Raw genomic sequence first — 27088 nt, 5'->3', positions numbered from 1 at the left:
CAGGATGAGAGACCTGGTTTACCTGATGGGTAGGCCATTCTGGGCAGGCTTTCAGTTTCAAAAACAAAGTTGCTGGAAAAGCCCAGCAGGTCTGGCAGCATCTGTGGAGGAAAAAACTGAATGAATGATTTGGATCCAGTGCCCCTTCCTCAGAGGAAGGGTGTATAGGTTCTGAGGAAGGGTCACCAGACCCGAAACGTTAACTCTGTTTTTTCCTTTACAGATGCTGCCAGACCTGCTGGGCTTTTCCAGCAACTTTGTTTTTGTTCCTGATTTACAGCATCCGCAGTTCTATTGGTTTTTATTTAGGCTTTCAGTTTGGTTGGAGTGAAGGTCCCTCAGTCTACACTAATTTGGACAAGACCCAGGGATTGGAATTTAGGACAGGGGTTCACCTTTGAGAACCACTTATTATACCACTTGCCTCCCTGTCCCTGTGACCCCCCCAAACCCAAACAACTTTTCCAAGCAATATTTATTTCCTGCAATCCTCGATCTGCAATGAATGGGCTGAGTGATTGTTGGCTTTCCAGAGGAGCTGTGGCGCTGGCAAGTTTTGGAGACGCCAGCCTTTGACCAGCCACACGTTTTAGAAGAATAGGACTTCCTGATCCAACTTTATAATTCCAGTGGAGAGCTCTCTAGCAGCCAATCAGCTGTCTCATTGACATTTGTTCCAGCAGGCTTTCGGAACAACTGCAGTAAATTTCTCCCTTTTTGACTTATATTTACAACGGCCTCTTCCTGGCCTTATTGAGACCACTTGCGTTATAGAGCTAGGAGCCTGTAATATTTCCCTTTGTAAATAAAGCTAAATCTGAGCAGGATTGAATTCCAATCTCTTCCTCCACTCACTGGCTCTGAATTTAACTTTGTCTGGCTCATTAATTTGGACAAAATAATATGTATTTTAAATATATACAAAACTAAAAATAGAAATTCTTTTTCTCTTTTATTCACTTGTGTTATGTGTATGCCACTGGCTGGCCAGCATTTATTACCCATCCCTAGTTGGCCTTGAGAAGATGATGGTGAGCTGCCTTCTTGAATCGCTGATGTCCATGTGCTGTAGGAAGACCCACAATGCCATTAGGGAGGGAATTCCAGGATTTTGGCCCAGAATCAGTGAAGGAATGATGATTATGTTTACAAGTAACGATGGTGATTGCTTGGCAGGGTAATTGCAGGGGGTGATGTTCACATATATCTGCTGCCTTTGCCATTCTAAACAGAAGTGGCCTTGGATTTGGAAGGTGCTGTCTAAGGATCTTTCGTGAATTTCTGCAGTGCATCTTGTGGGTGGTACACACTGCTGCTACTGAGCATCAGTGGCAGAGGGAGTGGGTGCTTGTCGATGTGGTGCCAGTCAATCAGGCTGCTTTATATTGGATGTTGTCAAGCTTCTTGAGTGTTGTTACAGCTGCACCCATCCAGGAAAATGGAGATTATTTCCATCACGCTCCTGACTTATGCCTTGTAGATGGTTGGCAGACCTTGGAGAGTCAGGAGGTGGGTTACTAACTGCTGTATTCCTAGCTGTTTTATAGTCAGAGACTTTATCTTTAGGGCCTCCACATAATTTGGGTATTATTGATGTCAGTAAATCCCGTCACATCAAATTGAACTATATCAATTGCTGACATGGTGCCCAATAATTCTGTTTTTCTCTTTGCACCAACCAGTTCTCCAACACAGTAATTATACTTGCTATCTTCCCTGTCCAAGACTGAATACTGCTTTCATATGTGAGGACTTCTATCAAGCTTCTTTCCAGCAGCACTGTGGGTTCACCATGTCGACTACAGTTGTTCAAGAAAGTGGATTTCTAACACTTTGACAGTAATTAGGAATGGACAATAAGTACTAGAACCAACGTCACTTGAAAGAACGTATAACAGCATCAGTTTCAGGGCAGAAGGCAAAACCTTTATCACTTGATAAATTAAATTATTGTAACTCGCAGTCTCTCACATCCTTTTGTATTTTTCTTCATCTTTGTTTTCTTCACCGATACAGCATTAATCAGTGAATTAATAAACTTCTCTGAGCCCAATTTTACTTATTATTCCTTCGCCATTTCAATTCACGTTGCTAATTTTCATACAAAGAACTCTAGCTGGGAGAGTGGACAAACAACCAAGTGAACTTCTATGCAGTTTTATTGCTCACGGAGCTCCCTGCAACAACTTAATCACCATCCTTAAAAATACGTAGACTGAATTTTCTGTAAAGGCAGAAATAAACCTGAAAGGAATAATATGAACGTAATTTTGATTGTAATTCTGAGGAGAGAGACCAATGCATGATACAAAGTAATTTCATGAACAAAAAAATTATTTCTATCTGATTTTAGTTACCATTGAGATTGCAAATCTGTATAAGATTTTTAATGGCGGTATTATATGAAACATTCTAGTTGTATTGGATGTCTCCGTGAGACCATGAGATGGGTTGTTACAACTTTGACCTTAATCAAGCAGACTTCCTTTCATTCAGTTTCAGATTTTATCAGAACACTCCTGCAGTCATTAACTCCAACTGAGTTCCAAGGGTGCACTAGCACTGGCTTATATTGCATGTAAACCATGGCAGTGAATATTGGCAAACTAACAGTGACAAAATTTTGCTTATCACATCTGCTGCACACTCTTGCCCTTTACAGCCACAAGAGAAGGAATCTTTATTATATCACTTTGAGCTGGATTTGTAAGAGGTGAAATCACAGGCATCTCTTCATTGCACATCCCTAACTCAACACAACAGCTGCCTTGATACAGCCCAACTCTGAAACTAAATGACCATATTGAATTTTATTTCATTGGTTTAATTCCTGCAGAGGCATTGAGACTGCTCTTCACAATAATCCTCGATTAACTTGTGTCCTCAAAGCACCCCTCCATGTCCTCATGATACCCCAAAGGAGTCCTCAGCCAGCCGACAAATTTTCAGTGCACAGTAATGAATTACTTTCAAAATTCACTTATTATGTGCATTGTAAAGCCCCACAATTAAATGACTGGCTGATGAAATAATCTATGTTTTGTGGTTTTTAGTTGAAGACGGAATGCTGGGCAATACATAAGAACAAACTTTCTGCCCTCCTTCAGCTAATGTCAGCTTCACTCAGTTAGTAGCAGTTAGCCCATCCAGAAGGTCATGGGTTCAAATATCATTGCGGGACTTGAGCACATAATCGCGGCTGACATGTCATAGCACTGCATTGCTGGAGGATTTTACTGTGGTCTAGCATTTGGAGGCTAGTTGAACCCTGTGGATCCTGATCTTCCCAAATTCAATCCCTATACTGTGCTAAGCAACCCATGTTGGGAGTAAGAGTGCCACATCTAGTCTCAATATAAGAAGTAGATAATTAGGCGAGGCACCTGCTCCTGATCATTACCTAGCATAGTGCCCCAGTAAGCTCACCACATCCAGGCCCTTTCAGCAAATGTGTGAACGGCAAAGAAACAATGTGGACAGAAAAAGAAAGTAATACTGCAGTGATAAAGTCTACCAAAGTCTGGCAATGCTGCTTCTGACAAACAAGGTTGCAAGTCAAATCTTCATAACACTGCTACATCACTCGGCTTTACATAAGCAGCAACACGCTGAGAGACAGAGGTGGACAAAATAGGGGCACGTTTAGAATTGGTTGGTTGGAACACTATTTCTCTTCCTATTTCATGCTGGCTATCACCGATAAGTCTGAAAAATAAGGTTTTGACAAAATACTTCAGTCACTAGGAGCCAAATACAGGGAACAAGTGAAAATGTAATAGAACCAAACAAATTATGCAGTATACAAAAATGTAATTCAACTAAGCTAGGCCACTTGCATCAATCTAGAAACCAAATGTTAATTTTTAATGAACAAAGCTGCTGTAGCTGTATTGCACTATTTCAAGTGCTTCAAACCTTGGCTCAACTCCACTGAACATAGAACAAACGTCTGGCCCTTAGATTCTTCTTTCCCTGAAGTGTACTCATAACAAAATAATGTTTCAAATTGATCTTAAATCGTAAAGAGCTTTCAAGGATAACTTCATTCTGCTTTCCTCCCTCTGCCTCAGCTTCATAAATTGAGAAATCATATGGTAGTATTGTGAATATTTAATTCAGAAGACCTGAAAGAACCCATTATCAAGGTCCACATCTGTATGTTGCTGCTTATCTAATGTAAACAACATAAAGAGTGATGTGTGAGTGTAATGATAATTTGACATGTAACCTTGTTTCCAAGTGGCTGCATTGCCAGACTTTATCTTGCCTTTTCCTCATAGTATTCCTTTCTATTTTTACCTTATCTTTTCCAGCTTCTCTTGCACAGTTACTGCAAGGGCCTGGATATGGTGAATTTATTTGGACATTATGCTAAATAATAAGTACTATAATTTTTGCATTTGCAAGACAAAGGGCAACAGCTCAGGCCCATAATCCAGGATAGAGTATAAAGCAAAGATGATGCAAAGTGGGAGGACAATAAACTCCACTTTTCAAAACCTGTGTGTTATCCAAGTTATGAGAGTTTGATTAAGGGAGTTTAATAACCGACCTTTGCTCACTGTGAAAGATTGGTTAAACTTACGTATAGATTCATAGAAAAGCAAACAGAAACCACAGGAACTGTGAGAAGTTAGAGCTAGGATATAAAGTGCAGATATTTTGGGATTACAGAGGTATTTAAAGCACTAATGAACGCGTTGTTCATTTGGAAATTAATGCCATCGCTGCATTGCTGTGACATTTTTAAAATATACAACATACCCACCACATTACGATGAGTGTTGAGGTGCTGACAACAGATTTGTTTTGGAGATTATACGGGGCATTTTGATTTCAATACAGTTGGAATGCAAAGAGGTGCAAAAGCTTCATGGCCTGTAAAATGGGAGCTTAGAGCAGGTCAGTGAAGACTTCAGGACAGTACTGATTCTGGGGCAGACCTGGTAAAGAGAAGTTGATGATAGAATGAGCAGACTAGAAAGGAAATTCTGGTCAGTTAAATATTTTCTCATACCTTGCCCAGGACTGGAAGAGATGGCAATAGGGATATGGGAGCCAAGACAGAATTACAGAAAGAAGGAAAGAAAGATTTACATTTATAAAGCACCTTGTTTGAAACCTGGGCATCCCAAAGCACATTCCATCTGATGAAGTACTTATTGATGTATCATTACTGGTCTCCATGCCACGACAACCAGTTTAAGCATAGCAGGCTCCCCCAGAAAACTTTGTAATAATAACCAGATAATTAATTTTAGTATTGGTTTGAGGCATAAAGATTGGCCATGGGCAGAAGAAGGTGATGACAAATGAAGCCTGTTTGAAAAAAAAAGCACAAAAATGAAATCAGTGTCCTTAGAAGCGTCTTCATCAGTGAAGAGTGTTAAGTCTTTATGTTTCATTCACATTGGTACACTTCATTAGTCTACAAATGTCTACTCACCACTGAAACCCATGCGTTGAAAACTGAGTCAGAAGTCACACAACACCAAGCTATAGTCCGACAGATTTATTCGAAATCAAAAGCTTTCGGAGTGCTGCTCCTTTGTCAGGTTCCTTCACCTGATGAAGGAGCAGTGCCCTGAAAGCTTGTGATTTCAACTAAACCTGTTGGACTATAATTTGGTCTCATGTGACTTCTGACTTTGTCCATCCCAGACCAACACAGGCACCTCCGCAACATGATTACCATTGACACTCGAAAACTGGGGGCTTGTGATGTTACACAGGAGGACAGAATGTCTGTTCTATCATGCCTATGTAACCTATCAGTAAGTGTTCTGTGGTGTGAGTGTGAGTGTTCTTAGAGACAGAGAATGAGATTTCCTTTGAGCTGTTGACACTGTACTGTTAAAGCTTTACTCTCTCTGTTTAGTTACAACAATAGTGAAGGAGCATTTTACATGAAATTCCAGCCTTGTAAATCTGTAAATATCTATCTTCCTTGTTCTACTTTCCTTTGCCTGCACCTTTGGCATTCTCGATCCATTTTGTTCTTTGTTGTCTCTCACTTATCTGCTTCTATATCAGTTTCATTTCTCCAGGTTTTTTTTGTACGATGGTCTCACCCTGTTTTTTCTCTTATAGATTCATATACTTTCCTGTTGCTTGTGTTTATGTCACTTTTCTGGTAAAATGATCAGAATCTCTGTCGATTTGAGAACGTTGCTGTTAAGCATCCTTTAAAAAACTGTTATGACTATGCCAAAACAAAACTAATAACGTTTCAATATTAAAAATGAAGACATTCTTTTAACAATCCCATTCCCGGATTGGAATTTTCCTGGGCTGTTAATCATCTCTGCAACTGAAGGCAATGAGCAATGATTTGCCTCATTAGCCTGTGCTGACTGAAGGAATTGATTTGGCATTATTTAAATTCAGTGCAGTTACTTCACCTTAAATGCATCAAAGGTACCATTTTATTAATTAGTTTGATCACAAAATAACTGGAGAACTGTTTAATGCCGTGGATTTCATGGAGTTTCATGAATTTCGTTCACCACTTATGCTAAACAGATCACAATCAATCTATCTCTTTCTTCCATTACTGCTTGACAGACAGGCTGCAAAATGTGCTGCAGTTTATTTTATCATTTATAGCTTCTTCAAAAGTAAAAGCCTGCTGGGATTGACAGGGTTTAATGGCATGACCTTCAATGAGTTCTTTCTGAAAGTGATAGAATTATCTGTCATTACTGAGATGGATGGACAGGCTGGCAGAATTACTGGCCTCATCTAAAGAAGTACTGGAAAGTATTGGAAAATACAAGATACTTTACTGTACCCAATTTTTGAACGGGAGGTTATTGCTTACAGATATTCCAAAAGACATGTAGGGAGAGTGGAGATACGGTGTTCAGATTGAGGATCAGCCATGATTGTATTGAATCAGACATGAAGGGCCTGTCGGCTTACTTCTGCCCCTGGTTTCTTTGTTTCTATGTCTCTGTAGACCAAAGGAGTGCAAAATGCATATTATTGTATGGACCCCTTTCTGCAATCAATGCTAATCTAAAAAAAGGAACAACAGACTTACAATTATCATAAAAAGAGGAACTGCAGGAGAAACTCAGCAGGTCTGGCAGCATCTCTTGACAGAGAAGCAAAGTTAATGTTTCCAATCCAAGATGACTGTTCATGAGGCTTGAAAGTGAGGCTGAAATGTGATAGATTTTATGCTGCAGTGAAAAGTAGGAAGAAGCAAGTTGAACAAAAAGAGAGGTTGTGAAAAGTTAATGGGGTGGGTGATTCGAAATCAAAATTCTCACAGAACAAAAAGCAAAGGGACAAGAATAGAAATTTCTGGAAGAACTCAGCAGGTTTGGCAGCATCTGTGGAGAGAAAGCAGAGCATTTTGGGTCCAGTGACCCTTTTTCAAAACTGATTGTAGCAAAGAAAATGTTGGTATATATGCTGAAGACGGGATGGTGAGAGGGGGGAGGAATAAATGATAGGTGGAGATAGACCCCAGAGAGAGAGAGAGAGAGAGAGAGAGAGAGAGAGAAGCAATTGGACAGACAAAGGAATGAATAATGGCCAGCCTGGGAGAATCATTAGCTGATAATGGGGACCATTAGTGGCTGTCAGTTGGTTTTGTGTGTGTCAGCAGCCCATTTGATGACAAACCATGGTCACCCCTTTGATCTGTAGAATGTAAGAGGAGTTAAAGGAGAAGTTGTTCAGAAGGACAGTGAACTTGGCCAGGTAGAGGAGGGTAGTGATGGATGGGAATGGTTCAGGCTTTCTTTCCAGGATGACGTTGAAAGCCCTGAGATCATCCCGATGGAGGGATGGATGTGCAAAGAGATTGCACAGCCATGGTGGAGAGGAGGTAGCTAAACCCTGTGAACGGGAAATTCTGGAACTGACATAAAGCATCAAAGGAATTGTGGATGTAAGTGGGAAGGGACTGGATAAGGGGAGAAAAAAATCAAGTCAAAGTGTGAAGAGATGAGTTCTGTGGGGCAGGAGTAGCTAGCAACAATGGGTCTGCCCAAGCAGCTCTCTTTGTGGATTTTGGATAGGAGTAGGAGTGAGCTCTGGAAGATTGGGGGCCTATGAGCTTGGAGGCAGGATGTGCGAGATCGCCAGATGAAATGAGATTAGTGACTGTTGGGGGCACGGTAGCCTGGGGGGTTGTGGTCCAGGAAGAGTCAGGAGGAGGTGCCCGAGAGCTGGCACTCAGCCTGTACGATGTCGAGATCAGCACACCAGCCAATAAGAGCACCACCCTTGTCGGCAGGTTGATAACAAAGTGACAGTTGGGTTTGAGAGCACAGAATGCAATCAGTTCAGAGGGAGATAACTTCGAATGGGTGAGAGGGCAGTAGAGAAATTAAGGTAACTAATGTCACATCAAAGGGAGTCATATTGGTTGTAGATAAGGCATGTTGATTGAAAATAGATGTTAATGGTTGGCGTTAATATCAAAATACAGGGCAGTTCTGTCGAAGACCATGAGAACAACACCCTGGGTGGTGTGGGATAAGGAGGTGTGTGGGATAAGGAGGTGGGGTATGGAAGACAGAGTTCATGATCTGAAGATGTTGAACTGAGTATTTAGTCTCAGAGGTTGTAAAGCCCCTCAGTGGAAAATGAGGTGCTCTTCCTCCAGCCTGTGTTGAGTGCCACTGGAACACTGCCACCAGCCTAGGGCAAAAATGTGATCCTGAGATACAATTTATGTTTAAATTAAGCACAGTATTGCCTCAAAGCTAATTTCAGCTTTTGATGTGCAGTGGCTTTGGTAATGTAGAGCACACACAGCCAATATTCGTACAGAATTCCATTGAAACCAGCATTACTATGAGATAAATTATGTTGATACAGATTATAATTGAATACCCTGCCTATCTGAATCCTTTTCCCAGTAAAAAAATAGCTTTATCATCCTCTTTCTTTTATAGTAAGCCCGTGCCAAAGTACTCAGATGCTTTCCCCCAGTATACATTCAGTCAAGGTTGTGGAACGTAAATCATCAGTGCTGTTGGAATTTCAGATTAATACATTAATACAGCACAGAGTTCTGTATAGGGCTTCCCCAGTGGTTAAGGTAAATGGAATGAGACACTAGGCATTAGGTCAGGAATGTCCCACATTGGATCGCTGGTCTACGCAGTTAACAGATCTCACACAGGTCTGTGGCGGGAAAGCTAGTGTTGGCTTCAGTGCCCCTGCTGAAGGAAAGGGAGAAATTAGTTTGGATTTCTGCTTCCAGTCATAATTCAGTGACCCCTGTTGGACAGTGTGTGCAGTGACGTTGATTCTGGTTTAAACGTTGAATAGCTTAAGTCCCTAAATTCAAACCAGTTGGCTAAGATAATGGAAGGCAGACTCTACTCAACAGAATATATGAGTCATGAGAAGGGGAGAGTGAGCAGAACAAAAATGTTCAGATGCCATAAAAGTCAAATGACACTTTTATTGTGAATTAATATTATTTTATTGCTTTCTGAATTTCAGTGTTGTGGTTATTCACGAAGAAATATATCATTTTAGATTCATGTTTTAGATCATGGAATCAAAAGTGCAATTTCCAAATTTGCAATTGCCACTAAATTGGGGGGATGGGGGGTGCAGTGGAAAGTGAACACTGAGTAGGATTGCAACAAAATTGTAACAATGAATGAACTTGCAGAATGGGTACCTAATTGGCCAATGAGCTAGCGAGTTTTGAGAAGATTTGTATCTCAGGTTGAGGTTTTGGATGTGAGTTTGTTCGCTGAGCTGGAAGGTTAGTTTTCAGACGTTTCGTCACCATTCTAGGTAACATCATCAGTGAGCCTCCGACGAAGCCTGCAGCATGGGGTTATTACATTTTGGTGAGAAAATTAAAGAGGCTTTATATTTTTTGAATAAAAATCTGAGGTGGAGAAGCAAAGGTTCTTGATTAATTCAGGATGTCCAGGTTTTTGTGACAATGTGCACGTTTACATGCATGTTCTAGTCTGGAGATGGCAGGGGCTCCAACTTTCTTTCCATCACATGGCTGACCAGAAATCTCTGCAGCTCCCACTGCCTGTGCTTTGAAAGGATTAGCAGGTTGGTAATCCACCTGCTTGGCCATTGGTTATGAATGCACTTCCTTGATTAACATGTCCTGGAAAGAGACTTAGATTCAGTACTTCTGACTTAAGGCAAGAATGCTACCCACTGTGTCAAAAGACCTGCTCAATCTGTGAGTAGAGTACACAGATCTGTAAAAATTGTTATTCAGGCCAATATGATTGCAAAAAGGCAAACCACATGCTAGACTTTATTTCTGTGGAGATTAAATTAAAAAGTAAAGAAATTAAGTGAAATTGTACCAATTAAGTGAAATTGTACTTGGATGGACCACACTTGGAATGCCATATACATTTGTGGAAGTCATTGTTATAAAAAGGATAGAAAGACACTGGAGACAGTGCAAAAAATTGATAAGGAGAACACCAGAAATGTGAGTTTATGCTAATTATGAAATATGATTTGCATCTGTTTACTTTTCGAAAGAAAAGTAGAGGCATGATCTGATAAAGTCGTTAAAATGTGCACAGATTTTTGAAGAAGCAGGGATGGAGTGTGTTCCACTTTGCAATACTAGAGGCCAAAGCAGCAAACATAAATGTCATGAATGCACCATACCAAAAAATCCCAATGGGAACTTAAAAGTAGCTTCTTTTGCCAGTGAGAATGTGGATTCACTTACTCAAGAAATTGAGACAATTTGTACAGATACATTTATGGGGCAGCAGTTAAGATAAGTCTGTAAGAGGGAAAAGTATAGAGTTTTGCTAATAGAATTGGATGGGCAAGACTTAAGTGGAGTGTTTGCTGTCATGGACTGGTTAGATCAAGCAGTTTTTTTTTCTCTGCTGAATGTTGTATGTAATTGCAACATCATTCGCTGCACATCTTGGCAAAATGAGCAGCGAGTAAAATCATAAGTGTTAAAATGTCATTGATTCAACTTGCAGCCTTGGTTTCACCGTAAACTACCAGATAGCTATCCCATTTTTAATCCATTTCCCTTGTCACATTTCACTTCTCCTTGCCATAACTGGCACCATTGAGTATAATGGAGGAGAAAACAGAGTTAACGTTTTGGGTCCGGTGACCCTTCCTAAGAACTGAGTACAGAACTGAGTACAGAACTGAGTACATCCTCCACAGATTTTGCCAGACCTGCTGAGTTTTTCCAGCAACTTTGTTTTTGTTCCTGATTTACAGCATCCACAGTTCTTTTGGTTTCCATTGAGTTTAATGGTAGCCGGGGACTTTTCACATCCAAAAGTGCCGATATTGTTACCACAAGTCATATTAACAATTACTGTAGCCTCAAAGTCAGATTGTTTCTTTTGAGATTTGGAACAGACAAGCAGTAATATTTAGTGCGTCTCTAAAAATATGAAGTTTCTTTGAAACATAATGAACACTCTACTCCTGCAGTTCTGCGCTACCAATTTTGGATTAATATTGAGTGGCCATTTCATCATCACATCTTCAAAGCCTTGTGAATTTTGGGGCAAGTTCACGGATGTCAGTGGTTCACAAATCTGCTTTACTTGAGGCACGGTGGTAGTGTTCTCAGAGACAGGAGGTTCGGGTTCAAGTCCCACCTGCTCCGGAGGTATCGCTGAATGGATTGATTAGAAAATTCCTGTTGGAGCTACAACATCCGGTATTGTTTGCTTTCAGCTAAGCAAATAGAACCACCTCTGTTTCCCACAGTAACTGTTTCTGTGGCTAACAGAATAGCCACTGACGTTTGGTGTCCTCCTTAACGCTGTCCCTGTCGGTCGGTTATGCCATCTGCATTCAAATGACTGCTATTGCTGTTGAAATTTGACCCTTTTACAGACATAAAGAGCAACAGTACAGTGTTATGGTGACAGAGGACATGGTACTGTTGGGGGTGAGCATTCCACTCTGGAAGAACGAGAGTCAGTTTTACGCTGCAGAATGGAACACATCATCACCCTGTGACTGACAAACACAAGGACGCCCTTCCCAGCAAATGGAGGCCATGTCCCCATTGCAGGTTTAGATTTATTAATTTATTTGTCACATTGGACTAAGTATAGAAATACATAAGTACAGCGAAGTGTGCACACAGTCGCCATTCACTGGCACCCACTTGGTTACAAAAACCAGAATTAGAAGATTTTAACAGAGCCGAAAGGTAAGCAAGCGAAAAAGAAAACTCCTCATTTCAGAGTCACAAGACCCATCTCTACAACGATGCAGGAGCCACTCCCATTGCCAGGACACCCAGGAGGTCACCACTGCTGCCATGTGAAAGGCCCGTTCTCACTGCCAACTGCTGCCCCTTCACCAGACCTGCTGGCACTGCCCACTGCCCCTTCACCAGCCCTGCTTTCACTGCCCACTGTCCCTTCACCAGACCCGCTCTCACTCCCCACTGTCCCCTCACCAGCCCCACTCTCACTGCCCACTGCCCCCTCACCAGTCCCGCTCTCACTGCCCACTGCCCCTTCACCAGACCTGCTCTCACTGCCCACTGCCCCCTCACCAGTCCCGCTCTCACTGCCCACTGCCCCTTCACCAGCCCCACTCTCACTGCCCACTGCCCCCTCACCAGTCCCGCTCTCACTGCCCACTACCCCTTCACCAGCCCCACTCTCACTGCCCACTGCCCCTTCACCAGACCTGCTCTCACTGCCCACTGTCCCCTCACCAGCCCCACTCTCACTGCCCACTGCCCCTTCACCAGCCCCGCTCTCACTGCCCACTGCCCCTTCACCAGACCCGCTCTCACTCCCCACTGTCCCCTCACCAGCCCCACTCTCACTACCGACTGACCCCTCACCAGCCCCATTGTCACTGCCCACTGCCCCTTCACCAGCCCTGCTTTCACTGCCCACTGCCCCTTCACCAGCCCTGCTCTCACTGCCCACTGCCCCCTCACCAGTCCTGCTTTCACTGCCCACTGCCCCTTCACCAGCCCTGCTCTCACTGCCCACTGCCCCCTCACCAGCCCTGCTCTCCCTGCCCACTGCCCCTTCACCAGCCCCGCTCTCACTGCCCACTGCCCCTTCACCAGACCCGCTCTCACTCCCCACTGTCCCCTCACCAGCCCCACTCTCACTACCGACTGACCCCTCACCAGCCCCTTACACTGCCCACTGCCCCTTCACCAGCCCTGCTTTCACTGCCCACTGCCCCTTCACCAGCCCTGCTCTCCCTGCCCACTGCCCCTTCACCAGCCCTGCTGTCACTGCCCACCGCCCCCTCACTGACCCCGCTCTCAGTACCCACTTCCCCCTCACCGGCCCCACTCACACTGCCCACTGCCTCCTCACCAGCCAAGCTCTCCTTGTCCACTGCCCCCTCACCGGCCCCACTGTCACTGCCCAGTGCCCCCTCAATGACCCTGCTCCCACCACCCACTGCCCCCGCACCGGCCCCACTGTCGCTGCCCACTGCCCACTCACCGGCCCCGCTCTTACAGCCCTCTGCCCACTCACCAACCCCACTCTCACTGCCCACTGCCCCTTCACCAGCCGCACTTTCACTGCCCCCTCACTGACCCCGCTCTCACCACCCACTGACCCCTCACCAGCCCCACTTTCACCACCCACTGCCCCCTCACTGGCCCCACTCTCCCTGCCCACTGCCCCCTCACAGGCCCCATTGTCACTGCCCACTGCCCCCTCACCAGCCCCACTGTCACCACCCACTGACCACTCACTGGTCCCACTCTCCCTGCCCACTGCCTCCTCACCAGCCCTGCTCTCACCGCCCACTGCCTCCTCTCCAGTCCCGCGCTCACTGCCCACTGCCCCCTCACTAACCCCGGTCTCACCACCCACTGACCCCTCTCCAGCCCCACTTTCACCACCCAGTGCCCCTTCACCAGCCCCGCTCTCACTGCCCACTGCCCCTTCACCAGACCTGCTTTCACGGCCCACTCCCCCTTCACCAGCCCTGCTCTCACTGCCCACTGCCCCTTCACCAGTCCCGTTCTCACTGCCCACTGCCCCTTCACCAGCCCTGCTCTCACTGCCCACTGCCCCCTCACCAGTCCTGTTCTCACTGCCCACTGCCCCTTCACCAGCCCTGCTCTCACTGCCCACTGCCCCCTCACCAGCCCTGCTCTCACTGCTCAGTGCCTCCTCACCAGCCCCACTCTCACTACCCACTGCCCCCTCACCAGCCCCTTTCATTTCCCACTGCCCCTTCACCAGCCCTGCTTTCGCTGCCCACTGCCCCTTCACCAGCCCTGCTTTCACTGCCCACTGCCCCCTCACCAGCCCTGCTTTCACTGCCCACTGCCCCTTCACCAGCCCTGCTCTCACTGACCCCTCACCAGCCCTGCTTTCACTGCCCACTGCCCCCTCACCGGCCCTGCTTTCACTGCCCACTGCCCCCTCACCAGTCCTGCTCTCACTGCCCACTGCTCCCTCACTGACCCCGCTCTCACTGCCCACTGCCCCCTCACCAGCCACTCTGTCGCTGCCCACTGCCCCCTCATCAGCCCCACTCTCACTGCCCACTGCCCCTTCACCAGCCGCACTTTCACTGCCCACTGCCCCCTCACTAACCCCGCTCTCACCACCCACTGCCCTCTCACTGGCCCCACTCTCCCTCCCCACTGCCCCCTCACCAGCACCGCTCTCACTGCCCACTGCCCCCTCACTGGCCCCACTCTCACTGCCCACTGCCCCGTCACCAGCCCCACTCTCACTGCCCACTGACCCCTCACCAGCCCCACTGTCACTGCTCACTGCTCCCTCACCAGCCCCGCTCTCACTGCCCACTGTCCCCTCACCTGCCCACTTTCACTGCCCACTGCCCCCTTACCTGCCCTATTCCCGCTGCTCACTGCCTCCTCACTGGCCTATTCTCACCATCAAACTGACCCACTCTTGATCCACCGCTCTGGCCCACAGTCGATCTGCTGTCGCTGCAGGACACAGCCTGTGTGTTCAGCTCCCACCACATGGGTCCAGGTCACAATCCAACTCCTCAGGTAGGTAGTTAAAAGGGGGTTTGGGAATGAGGATTGAATTACTACAGAGAGGAGAGAGAAGAAGCAGAGAAAAAGAGAGGGAAAGGAAAGGGAATTGGCGAGCAGAGTGGAGCTCCAAATGGAGCGACTTATGCAGCCGACATCTTGCCAGACCAGATCCTTATTTCCTCATAGTTCATTGTTGTGAACTCCTCATAGAACTGTGTGTTGGAGGTCATTCCTTCAAAACATTCCTTTAAAACATTTCAGTATAATTCGGGGCAGAATCCATTGGATATTTTGCATCACTGTGTCCAAGGGATATAGCATTGATTTACAAGACTATTATCATTCCTTTCTTAAATTACAGTTTCACACCAAACAAATCACCAAACACAAATAGTCATGCTGAAACAGAGAATAATCTTATATTTTCACTCCATAGACTTTTTTGAAAACAGTGCAGTGTTAACTGACTGCAAAGTCTGATTATTGCAATACCTTACGGCATCAGATGAATACTATTGCTTCACCAGTTTAAATTCTAAGGATGAAATCTGCCTCAGGCAAAGAGATAGAATGGACTTAAGAAAACCTGTTTTTGTACCATTCCTGCATTTTCTATTTGAAATCAATTTTTAACTCTTCTGTTTCTTTCATGTTTTTGCTACATGAATAGTTGCAGTAAGTTAATGGCCATTTGAACAGAATTCAGCACGAAACTTGTGTCCAAATCCTGAACAAAAAAATAAAGAACTACAGATGCTGTAAGCCAGAAACAAAAGCAGAAATTGGTGAGAAAAAAAATCTCTCTAGCAGTCCCTCCAGAATTAATCCCCTCAGCACTCCCTCCCACTTCCTACAAACAAAGAGGGTGGCCATGGGTACCCGCATGGGCCCAAGCTATGCCTGTCTCTTTGTAGGTTACGTGGAATAATCCCTCTTCCGTACCTACACTGGCCCTAAACCCCACCTCTTCCTCCGTTACATTGATGACTGTATCGGCGCCTCTTCATGCTCCCAAGAGGAGCTTGAATAGGTCATCCACTTCACCAACACCTTCCACCACAACCTTAAGTTCACCTGAACCATCTCTAGTACCTCCCTCTCCTTCCTGGACCTCTCTGTCTCCATCACCGGCAACCACCTAGAAACCGATACCCATTTCAAGCCCACTGACTCCCACAGCTACCTAGAATACACCTCCTCCCACCCACCTTCCTGCAAAAATGCCATCCCCTATTCCCAATTCCTTTGCCTCTGCCATGTCTGCTCCTAGGATGAGGCATTCCACTCCCGTACATCTCAGATGTCCTCATTTTTCAAGGACCACAACGTCCCCCCTGCAGTGGTCGAGAACACCCTCGACCGTGCCTCCCGCATTTCCCACAACTCATCCCTCACACTGCCTCCCTGCAGTAAAAACCAAAAGAGAATCCCCCTCGTCCTCACATACCACCCCACCAATCTCCGGATCCAATGCATCTACCTCTGACACTTCCACCATCTGCAACCCGACCCCACCACCAAAGACATTTTTCCCTCCCCACCCTTGTCTGCTTTCTGGAGGGATCACTGTCTCCATGACTCTCTTGTCCGCTCCACACTCCCAACTAGCCCCGTCACACACGGCACTTTTCGCTGCAACTGCAGGAAGTGATACACCTGCCCCTACACCTCCCCCCTCACCCCCATCCCAGGCCCCAAGAAGACTTTCCACATCAAGGAGATGTTCACCTGCACATCTGCCAATGTGGTATACTGCATCTGCTGTTCCCGTTGTAGCCTCCTCTATATCGAGGAAACTAAGCAGAGGCTTGGGGACCGCTTTGCAGAACACCTACGCTCGGTTCGCACTAAACAACCGCACCTCCCAGGCGCGAGCCATTTCAATTCCCCCTCCCGTTCCATAGACGATATGTCGATCCTGGGCCTCCTGCAGTGCCACAACGATGCCACCCAAAGATTGCGGGGACAGCAACTCATATTCCGCTTGGGAACTCTGCAGTCCAATGGTATCAATGTGGACTTCACAAGCTTCAAAATCTCCCCTCCCCCTATCGCATCTCAAAAGTAGCCCAGTTTGTCCCCGCCTCCCTAACCTGTCCTTCCTCCCACCTATCCCCTCCTCCCACCTCAAGCCCCACCCCAACTCCGACCTACTAACCGGTTCCTGCCCCCTTGACCTGTCGATTCTCCCTGGAATGACCTATCTCCTCCCTACCTTCCTATCTACACTCACCTTTACTGGCTCCATCTCCACCTCTTTGATCCGTCTGTCTCCTCTCCATCTATCTTCTCTTCTATCTGTCTTCTATCCGCCTCGCTCTCTCTCCCTATTTATTTCAGAACCCCCTTACCCTCCTCCATTTCTGGAGAAGGTTCTAGGCCCGAAATGTCAGCTCTTCTACTCCTATGATTCTGCTTGGCCTGTTGTGTTCATCCACCTCTACACCTTGTTGTCTCTTGCAGTGTCTGTGGCCAGATAGAAGGATTAATGTTTCAGTCTGGTTCTGAAAAAGGGTCACTGGACCAGAAATGTTAACTGCTTTCACTCTACAGATGCTGCCAGACCTGCTGAGTTTTTCCAGCAATTATGTTTTTGTTACTGATTCCACTATGTCCTTACTGACAGGAGACTTCTATTCATCTGATCAGTGCTTTAGCCCTGATTCAAGGACCATCGGGCCACCATCTGTAATCCACTGACCCACTTGATTTTGTTTTAGCAGCATGATACAAAATGTGAAAGTTAGGTGTTGAATAATGTTGGAAAGCCCTCTTGTGAAGCTCTCTGGGTAGCCGTACTCTATTAAAGGCACTTTATAAATGCAGGTTGTTGTGGCTGTTGACTCATTTTACAAACAGGGAGGTTGATCTCTCAGCTCTAAAGTTCCTCTCAATGTCCTTCCAGGATTTCTTTCCAATAGGATATTTTTCTGCTCTGGTTCTGGTTTGTGGTCAGATTTATTAGTAGGAGGAGTTTTCTATCGCTAATAATGGAAATCACAATTCGAGCCTATTTCCTTTTGACCTTGGTGTTCATATCCTGTTGACTTGGGACTCATACTTTCCACACAGGATGTTCTGTTGTTGTGTTGCCAGGGGACATCGTGCAGTTAGAGATGAGCACCGCCGTGTGGAAGAGCCAGAGACAGCGCTGTTGTTGCAGCAAGGGAGATATTCTCTGAATTGTTGACAAACATGAGCAAACTCGCTCTGGTCATGATGGAGACCATGTTCCACTCTATTCCTCTGCCATTTTTCATTGGAACTGCTTAGAGAGCTGTCTCACAGAGGTCATGTCCTATCATGATCCTTGAGCTGACTTCAGTATAAACTCAGAGAACAACAGAATTCAACGGTCATCATATTCTTGACTGGTTCTCATTTCTGACACTCTCAGATTACCTTTTAGACAGACCAATAGTGACCAATCTGTTCATGTTGAAAATCTGAGATTACAAATTGAAAGTACTGTGTATACTGGCATCTGAAGGAAGCATAGAGAGACTAATATTTTGGTTACCAAACTTGTGTCAGCTCCTAATATGCTCACTGTGTGTTCCCACCATTTTTGTTCTTTTATTTCAATATGGTGGATAGCAACATGCCTGAAGCTATTGTTCAAAGAGGGAGAATGCAGGTGTCAAACTCAATTCCAGGAAATTAAATGCCATTATACGCCTTGTACCATTTCCTAAATCACTGACCTACCCCATAGCAGCGAATCTCATCAGTGTGCGCAAGTGTTTGGTGCAATCCAGTGCATGGAGTGTTGTTGTAATTTGTAGCAAAATCATTATTAGAAAAACGTTTGACACATTTTCCTAATTTCATTCTGAGGATTCAGAAGAGCTTCTTTAAACTTTTCTATGTGGCTACTTAAATTATGAAATGAAAATGTGATAAATTATGTAATGTTCACAATAACAATTCTGGATAATTCAGATTTTTGAGTGTTTAGTTTGATTGATTATGACCTTTTATTTAAGGGGAAGGGAGCAGTCAACTGTCAATGTTTCTTCATCATGCCTGATGACCATGCCTTAAGCTGACTAAGCCCTAAACTGTGGGAACTCACTTTTGACTGTGCCTCTTCTCCTGTGCTGCACCATTTCTTAAAACCAACTTCTTCAACCAAACTTTAGGTCACCCGCTATCTTTTTCTTTAGTTCAGCATCAGATCTTAACCAGTGATTTACCTTTGAAGTACCTTGGAATGCTTTGCCATGTTAAAAGTTCTGTAAAAATGCACAGTTGTTGTTTGTGATTCACTCCTTGTTGGCCTCATCAATGATGCCAAAGTGAAACAGCATTCTCAGAAAATATAAAGCAGCTGCAGATACCCAACAATTCAATCATTCCACCATGTTTCAGGAGACCTTCTGGAATCCTGGAGCATCAGGGCTTTAGGATCCAAGTTCCAAATACCATGTTCTAAGTTGCCTTCCCTTCATTGGGATACAGGCCTCTTTTCCAATGAGAGGTCCTCCAAGAAAACCTGCTGTAATAGAATTCTGTAGATTAGTGGTGAAGTTCTTGAACTGCAGCATAGACAACGTTTTTAAATGTGTCTTCCTGGACTTTATTGTACAGAGTGTGGAATATCCCTGGCAATGCCAATCTTTGTCTCCCATCCCTACATTCCTTTGAGCTGATTGTCTTTCTGGTCATTTTAAAAGTCATTTAAAGTCACATTTAGGCCAGACAAGGTAATTTCCTTTGCTGGAGCATATTGTTGAACCAGTTGGATTTTTAACAACATTGACAGTGATCACCAGTAGACAAGCTTTCCCAGATTTTCATTGAATTCACGTTTCACCATCTGCCATGAATGAATTCTAATTTCACCATTAGGCTATGGTTCTGGAATATTAGCCCAGTGACAAAGCCACTACACTACTATTTCTACTCTTGATTGGGATCTATCCTTCTTTATATTTGAGAATTAAATCCCTTGTTTTGAGAAAAGATCGATTACTCCAGCTTGTTCCATAAAAATCTTGGCGATGATAAATTTGCTTTCTTTGCACAATCTCTGTGAAGATTTTTTTTAATGGAAATTTTACCAGTAAGTCATAGCAGCAGAACACCATGGTTACTGAGTAGTTATCATTGAATTCAGATGTCTTAGGTCATATTGTACTTTGTACATTAAGCTGAAGAACAATCCTTTAGCTAATCTGTCAATATAAAAATCTCTGCTTCACGGAAAAGAAGATCAACTTTGTACAAAGGACATTCTCAATTTATTGAAGAAAGGAGATAAAATGTCACGATTTTATGGATAAATCTATGGTAATCTGTAAATCCTGGATTGAATAAAGCTCTTGGACTCATCACTCAGTGCATTCAATCGCTTTCAGATGCTCCACTATATAGTATTGCTGTATAATATGATCAGGTTTTGCTGTGTTAATAAGAGCACGCCTGTCAGTATTTGCCAATATTACTAGGTAAAGTTAACAGCAGCTTACAGTTTAACACAGAAATCCAGAAGTTTGTTTCAGCTTTAATCTTTTCCTCCGTGGGCTTTTTTCTTACCCCTGTCTTTGCTGACCGACGTGGCATGGAAATTACCATGTAGCGTGCATTTGAGCAGTTAATCACAATTCTCACTGACAAAATGGTCAGAAAATGGAAGATGTACTTGAGGAAGAACTGCAGTCGTGAAGCATGTGAGTGGGACTTACTGCTGTAGTTCTCCTCGAGCACTGAAAATAAACCGACAAATGTGAAGTGTCGTTCCCTCAGAAAGAGGAAAAAGTCAGAAATGGGGAAAATTGTATGGGAGAACAGAAGAACAATTGAATGCATAAATTGGTTCACAAAAGAGGACATAAACAACTTCCAAGAAATGTTAGGGAACCAAGGGTTTAGTGAAAGGAAAGAATTGAAGAAATCAGTATTTGTTTTAAAAAAAGAAGTGCTAGAGAAATTTATGGGGTTAAAGGCTGATATTTTCCTATGGTCTGATTATCCACATCGCAGAGTACTAGAGGAAGTGATCCTGGAAATATTGGATGTATTGGCAGCCATCTCCCAAAATTTTATAGACTCTGGAACAGTTCCTATAGATTGGACGATGGCAAAAAAAACACTATTAAGAAAAGGCAGGATTAGCCTAAACTCAACAATGAGGAAAATGCCAGAGTCATGGTAACAGAACACTTGGAAAGCAGTAAGGAGTTTAGACAAAGTCAGCACGAGTTTATGAAAACAAAGTCATATTTAACCAATCTACTGAAGCTTGTAAAAGATGTAACAAGTAGGATAGATAAGGGAGAGCTAGTGGATGTGATGTTTTTAGATTTCAAAAAGGTTTTCATAAAGTCCCACATAAGAGGCCAGTGGGCAAAACTAAAGTGCTTGGGATTGGGAAATAATATACCAGCATGGATTGAGAGTTGATTGACAGAGCAGAAACCGAGAGTAAGAACATTTTTTTTTCTACGGGGCAGGCACTTGTGGTATACCACAGAGATCAGTGCTTAGGCTTCAGCTTTCACAATAAATTTATTGACTTGGATAAGGGAATCAAATGCTATATTTACAAGTTTGCTGACAACACAAATCTAGGTAAAATTGTAAGTTGTGAGAAGGATGCAAGGAGGCTTCAAGGTGATTCAAAAAAGGTGAGTGTGTGGGCAAAGACAAACAAATACAGTGTTGATAAATGTGAAGTTATGCACTTCAGTGTGAGAAACAGGAAGTCAGGATATTATTTAAATGGTGGTATGTTGGGAAATGTGGATATACGTAGAGATCTGAGTGATCTTGTGCACCAGTCAATGAAACTAAACCAGCAGGTGCAGCAAACAATTAGGAAGGCAATTAGTATATTGGTCTTGATTGCAAGAGGATTTGAGTTCAGAAATAAGGATGTCTTCGTGCATTTATACAGGGCAGTGGTGAGATCACACCTAGAATATTGTGTGCAGTTTTGGTCTCCCTACCTAATAGAAGATATGTTTATCATAGAGAGCATGCAGTGTGGGTTCACTAGGCTGATACTGGGGATGTTGTACAAGGAGAGATTGGTTCTGTATTCACTCAAGTTTAGAAGAACAAGCAGGGATCTGATTGAAACATGTAAACTTCTAACAAGGTGAGAGACCAGTTGCAAGGAGGATATTGAAGTGTTTAAAATCAGAGGTCAGAGTGTCAGGATACAGACAGACTGAGATGAGGAAACATTACTTCTCTCAAACTTGTGGAATTCTCTGTCACAGAAGGCTCTAAAGGCCAGATCACTCAGTGCATTCAAGAATGAGATTGATAAAGTTTTAACTGTTAAAGGCATCAAGGAGTATGGAGATGAAACAGGAATATGGCATTGAGATAAAGGATCAACCATGATCATATCGAATACTGGAGCATACTGGAATAGTGAAGCATCCTACTCCTGCTCTTACTTTACATATTTCCACAGTAATTAATGGTGCATTTTAATTTTTTATTATTGTCCTGTTTTTGTTTTTTTATGCATCTCCATCAATTCCATTTATATGTAACAACCTCTATTTCACAATAGCAGACAGCACAGTATGTGCTGTTACACTATAATAAAATGTGAGGCTGGATGAACACAGCAGGCCCAGCAGCATCTCAGGAGCACAAAAGCTGACGTTCCGGGACTAGACCCTTCATCAGAGAGCGGGATGGGGTGAGGGTTCTGGAATAAATAGGGAGAGAGGGGGAGGCGGACCGAAGATGGAGAGAAAAGAAGATAGGTGGAGAGGAGAGTATAGGTGGGGAGGTAGGGAGGGGATAGATCAGTCCAGGGAAGACGGACAGGTCAAGGAGGTGGGATGAGGTTAGTAGGTAGGAGATGGAGGTGCGGCTTGGGGTGGGAGGAAGGGATGGGTGAGAGGAAGTACAGGTTAGGGAGGCAGAGACAGGCTGGGCTGGTTTTGGGATGCAGTAGGTGGAGGGGAAGAGCTGGGCTGGTTGTGTGATGCAAGGTGGGGGAGGGGATGAACTGGGCTGGTTTTGGGATGTGGTGGGGGAAGGGGAGATTTTGAAGCTGGTGAAGTCCACATTGATACCATTGGGCTGCAGGGTTCCCAAGCGGAATATGAGTTGCTGTTCCTGCAACCTTCGGGTGGCATCATTGTGGCACTTCACCAGCTTCAAAATCTCCCCTTCCCCCACCGCATCCCAAAACCAGCCCAGTTCGTCCCCTCCCCCCACTGCACCACACAACCAGCCCAGCTCTTCCCCTCCACCCACTGCATCCCAAAACCAGCCCAGCCTGTCTCTGCCTCCCTAACCTGTTCTTCCTCTCACCCATCCCTTCCTCCCACCCCAAGCCACACCTCCATCTCCTACCTACTAACCTCATCCCACCTCCTTGACCTGTCCGTCTTCCCCGGACTGACCTATCCCCTCCCTACCTCCCCACCTATACTCTCCTCTCCACCTATCTTCTTTTCTCTCCATCTTTGGTCCGCCTCCCCCTCTCTCCCTATTTATTCCAGAACCCTCACCCCATCCCCCTCTCTGATGAAGGGTCTAGGCCCGAAACGTCAGCTTTTGTGCTCCTGAGATGCTGCTGGGCCTGCTGTGTTCATCCAGCCTCACATTTTATTATCTTGGATTCTCCAGCATCTGCAGTTCCCATTATCACTGTGCTGTAACACTAGCTATTTTCACAGTCTTGGGTGAGGTTTTCAACCCTTTCCGTATTTTCTTTCCTTTTACCATCCATCCAGCTTCACTTTTCAGTAAAATGCCTTAATGAAACTGTTGTGACAGTTTAGCATCTGAAAAGTCTTTCTTTAAAAAGTGGGAAGAATCTGTTCTATTTTAGAAGCTGAAGAAGATAGAAAACAGAATTTCCTCAGCAAAGGAACTAAGCTTAAAATAAATGTCTAATAGTTTGTAGGTTGTTACATATCAACTCATTACTCCATGCTTGAATTGTTTTGTTTTTATTCATTTGTGTGGGTGTCACTGGCTGGCCAGCATTTATTGATACACTTGAGAAATTGGTGGTGAGCTGTATTCTTGAACAGCTGCAGTCACCAGAGTTTCTAAACACACGTGCTTAAAAGACAATCTTACAGCAGATTCTTTACTTCCACTGTGGTGAAGATAATTCAATACAGGGCAGCAAACTGTGCATTCTATTAGCTAGAATTTACATTTCATGTTCAAGTTTTTAAATTTACCTGTGGCAAATTGCCTGGAGGTGTGAGCAGATAAAGTCATGACAAGGAAAACCAGATATCTAGGGCTTGGATGGACAGGGCAAACAACTGCGCATCTTCAAAACAGTCAGCTTGAATGATTGTAAAATTAACAATGCAAAGGAGTGAGACAGAGTGTAACTTAATGTGAATTAGTTCAATGTGAAATTAAGTGGAGAGGTAGAAGTGAATGCCTTGAGTAGGAGAGTCAAAAAATGTAAAAATGTTAAAGCCACCATTTTACATTGACATATTTGCCACCTACTCTAATTAAAAACTGATGGACTCCACACTTGCAAAATTCAATTTTCCATGCCAGCACAATTTGTTTTAATTAGCATTTATCTCATCGTTCTCGTGAAAATAGAAGTACTCGAATGGAAATGGACAAGGCTTGACTTTATACAGTAAATTTAGATTGAGTCTGCTGCACAAGTACCGTAATCTTCCTCCACTGAGTGCATTTCATTGCTGAGGCAAACAGCAAGATGTTGGTTTCACAAACAGTGGAACAACTCAACTCAAACAGCCATTTTTGAGATTTCAATTTGAATAACTCACCTACCTTCACCTGAAGTTATGCATAAATTTTAATGAAAGATTGATATAGCACTGTTCATGATCTAAGGATGCACCGAGGTGCTCCACCATTGAGCATTGTGTTGTAGGAAAAAGCAACAGTTGATTTGCCCACAGCAAGCCCCTACCAACAACAACAGCCTTTGTGTCACTTTGACAGCAAGCTATGATTTCACTGTCTCACACAAACACACTTACACATACACTTTCGCACACTCACACAGACTGTCTTTCCCATGCAGTCTCTGACACACACATACACGCACACACACAGACACACACACAGACACACACACACACACAGACACAGACACACACACACACACACACACACACACACACACACACACACATACACACACACACACACACACTCTCAAGCAAATACATAAATTCTGTCTCCCTCACACACACGCACATTCTCTCGCTCTCTCATGCACACATGTACTCAGACACCCACACACAGACACACATAAACACACACACACACGTGTGCACACAGACATACACACACACACCACAAACACATACACACACACACACACACACACCACAAACACACACACACTCACACAGACACCACAAACACACATATATAAATCGATGGTAAAATATTTCATCTGAGATCTTTGTGTATTTGCAGATACATTCTATTTTGTACAACAAAAATCCAGCCTGACTCCACGTTAAAACACAGACAGATTCTAAACAAGGCCTCACACCTAAAATGCATTGTCTGACCTGAGATGTCACCTCTTGTATACACTAATAAAACCTTTAATTATCTTGGGACAATGACTTGAAAGAAATTCTGGGATTTGCATTCTAATCCATAGAAACCTGTGTCCCCTTTCTAACTGATTAAAGATTCAATAGAAGGTGCTCAGTGAGCCATTTTTAGGGTTGTTACCTTTCTGCTTATAAATTCTGTGTCAGTGTACTTCCTTCACTGCACGATTCTGGAAGAAGCAGCAGAGCTCCGAAAGCTAACGTTTTCAAATAAACCTGAATGGACTATAACCTGATGTCATGTGATTTTTGACCTTGCCCACCCCAGCCCAACACTGGCACCTCCACAGTATGGGTTGGTGTGTAAATGCACAGTTCATTGTGACAACGGAGCCCATACAGACCAAGCGAATATTCAGTTCAACTACTGTTAGGACTGGCTCAGTAAACTGCAGTGGTTCTGAACTTTGGAGGGACAAGTTAACAAGAACTTTTTGTTTCTGTTTGCTATTGAAAGACATGTGTGCCTGGTCTGAGTCTTGACAATTTCCAGTGGTGAGTAGCTTGTCACTCTCATTTTATCAAGTCACCTGGGCTTCTAGGACCTCTATTAGCTGCTGATTTTGCCATTCCAACATGACTCAGCAATCTGAGAGTAAAGGATGTTTTTTGTAACATTTGCACATAGCCAGAAAAGAAACAGTGTTTTCCTTTTTGTTTCTCACATGATCTAAAATGTTGTTTATCCTGACATTGGTGCTCTTGCAAATGTCGCGATGAGTTCAAGACGGAAGGTTTCAGCAAAATGGGTCCTTTTTCAGCAAATCTCCATGTTTAATGTCTTAGCCTGAAATGAAACTCGATGTTATAACTAGAATTTATTCATCCAAATGCACAGGGTTGGACTTCCATGAAGATTTGCATGGAATTGGATCGAAAGAAGGTCTGAAAGGACGGAAACTCCAAAAAGCGATTGAGAGCTTTGCTTGGAATATCACTGTGTTAAAAGTAAGTACTTTCTATTATGTAGGCTTTTAGAGAGCTCCCATTATCCTCTGATGGAGTATGCAATAACAGCCATTGTGTGTGGTCTGCTTTATTTCCTGTATTGGAATAGTTTGTTCCAGAAAGCCTGTTGTTGCAGATTGGAATTGGGGCCATCTGTTACCCATTTGTATTCTTATTCACAAAATTCCACATTGCAAGCAGAAGCCTCTATCTAACCCAATCACCGTTTTAGTCAGTCACTATTTCCAGGGGCTCAAGTGAAGCCTTAGGAAAATTCCCACCTTATTCTCCCTTTCTATTCATGCTGAGAGGTGGACCAATATGCGCCCATATCTGTTTGCTTATTTTCTGCTGGAACAGATCACCAGCCTGTTGCCAGTGGCTGTAACTTAAGGAGCACCAGCCCATATCAAGCATGACTGATCAGGATTCTCCCTCACTCTCAATTTTCCACCACTGGCTTGTTGGGATTTGCAAGATTGCTAATCAACCTGTATGGCCATGTTACAAACATATCTTCCAGAGCCATTAAGCTCTGGATTGGGAGTTGAATGCAGAACTTCTGACTCAGTGGTAGGGACACTTGTGCCCAAATCCTCTAGCTTAATGCCACCACTGGTAT

At 44.1% G+C, this 27088-nt stretch overlaps 1 protein-coding gene across 1 annotated transcript in view; it reads left to right on the top strand.

The window, feature by feature from the left end:
• The window catches only part of plcl5 (phospholipase C like 5), a 223169-nt gene that overhangs the window by 182261 nt on the left and 13820 nt on the right, over positions 1–27088 (top strand). Inside the window, exon 5 of the mRNA XM_048560787.2 lies at positions 26357–26466. Coding sequence (XP_048416744.1) covers positions 26357–26466 — 110 coding nt within the window. The remainder of the gene's footprint in view (positions 1–26356; positions 26467–27088) is intronic.

Source organism: Stegostoma tigrinum, chromosome 31 (assembly GCF_030684315.1).
Source record: "Stegostoma tigrinum isolate sSteTig4 chromosome 31, sSteTig4.hap1, whole genome shotgun sequence".
NCBI lineage: Eukaryota > Metazoa > Chordata > Chondrichthyes > Orectolobiformes > Stegostomatidae > Stegostoma > Stegostoma tigrinum.
This window is presented reverse-complemented; position numbering and strand designations above follow the sequence as displayed.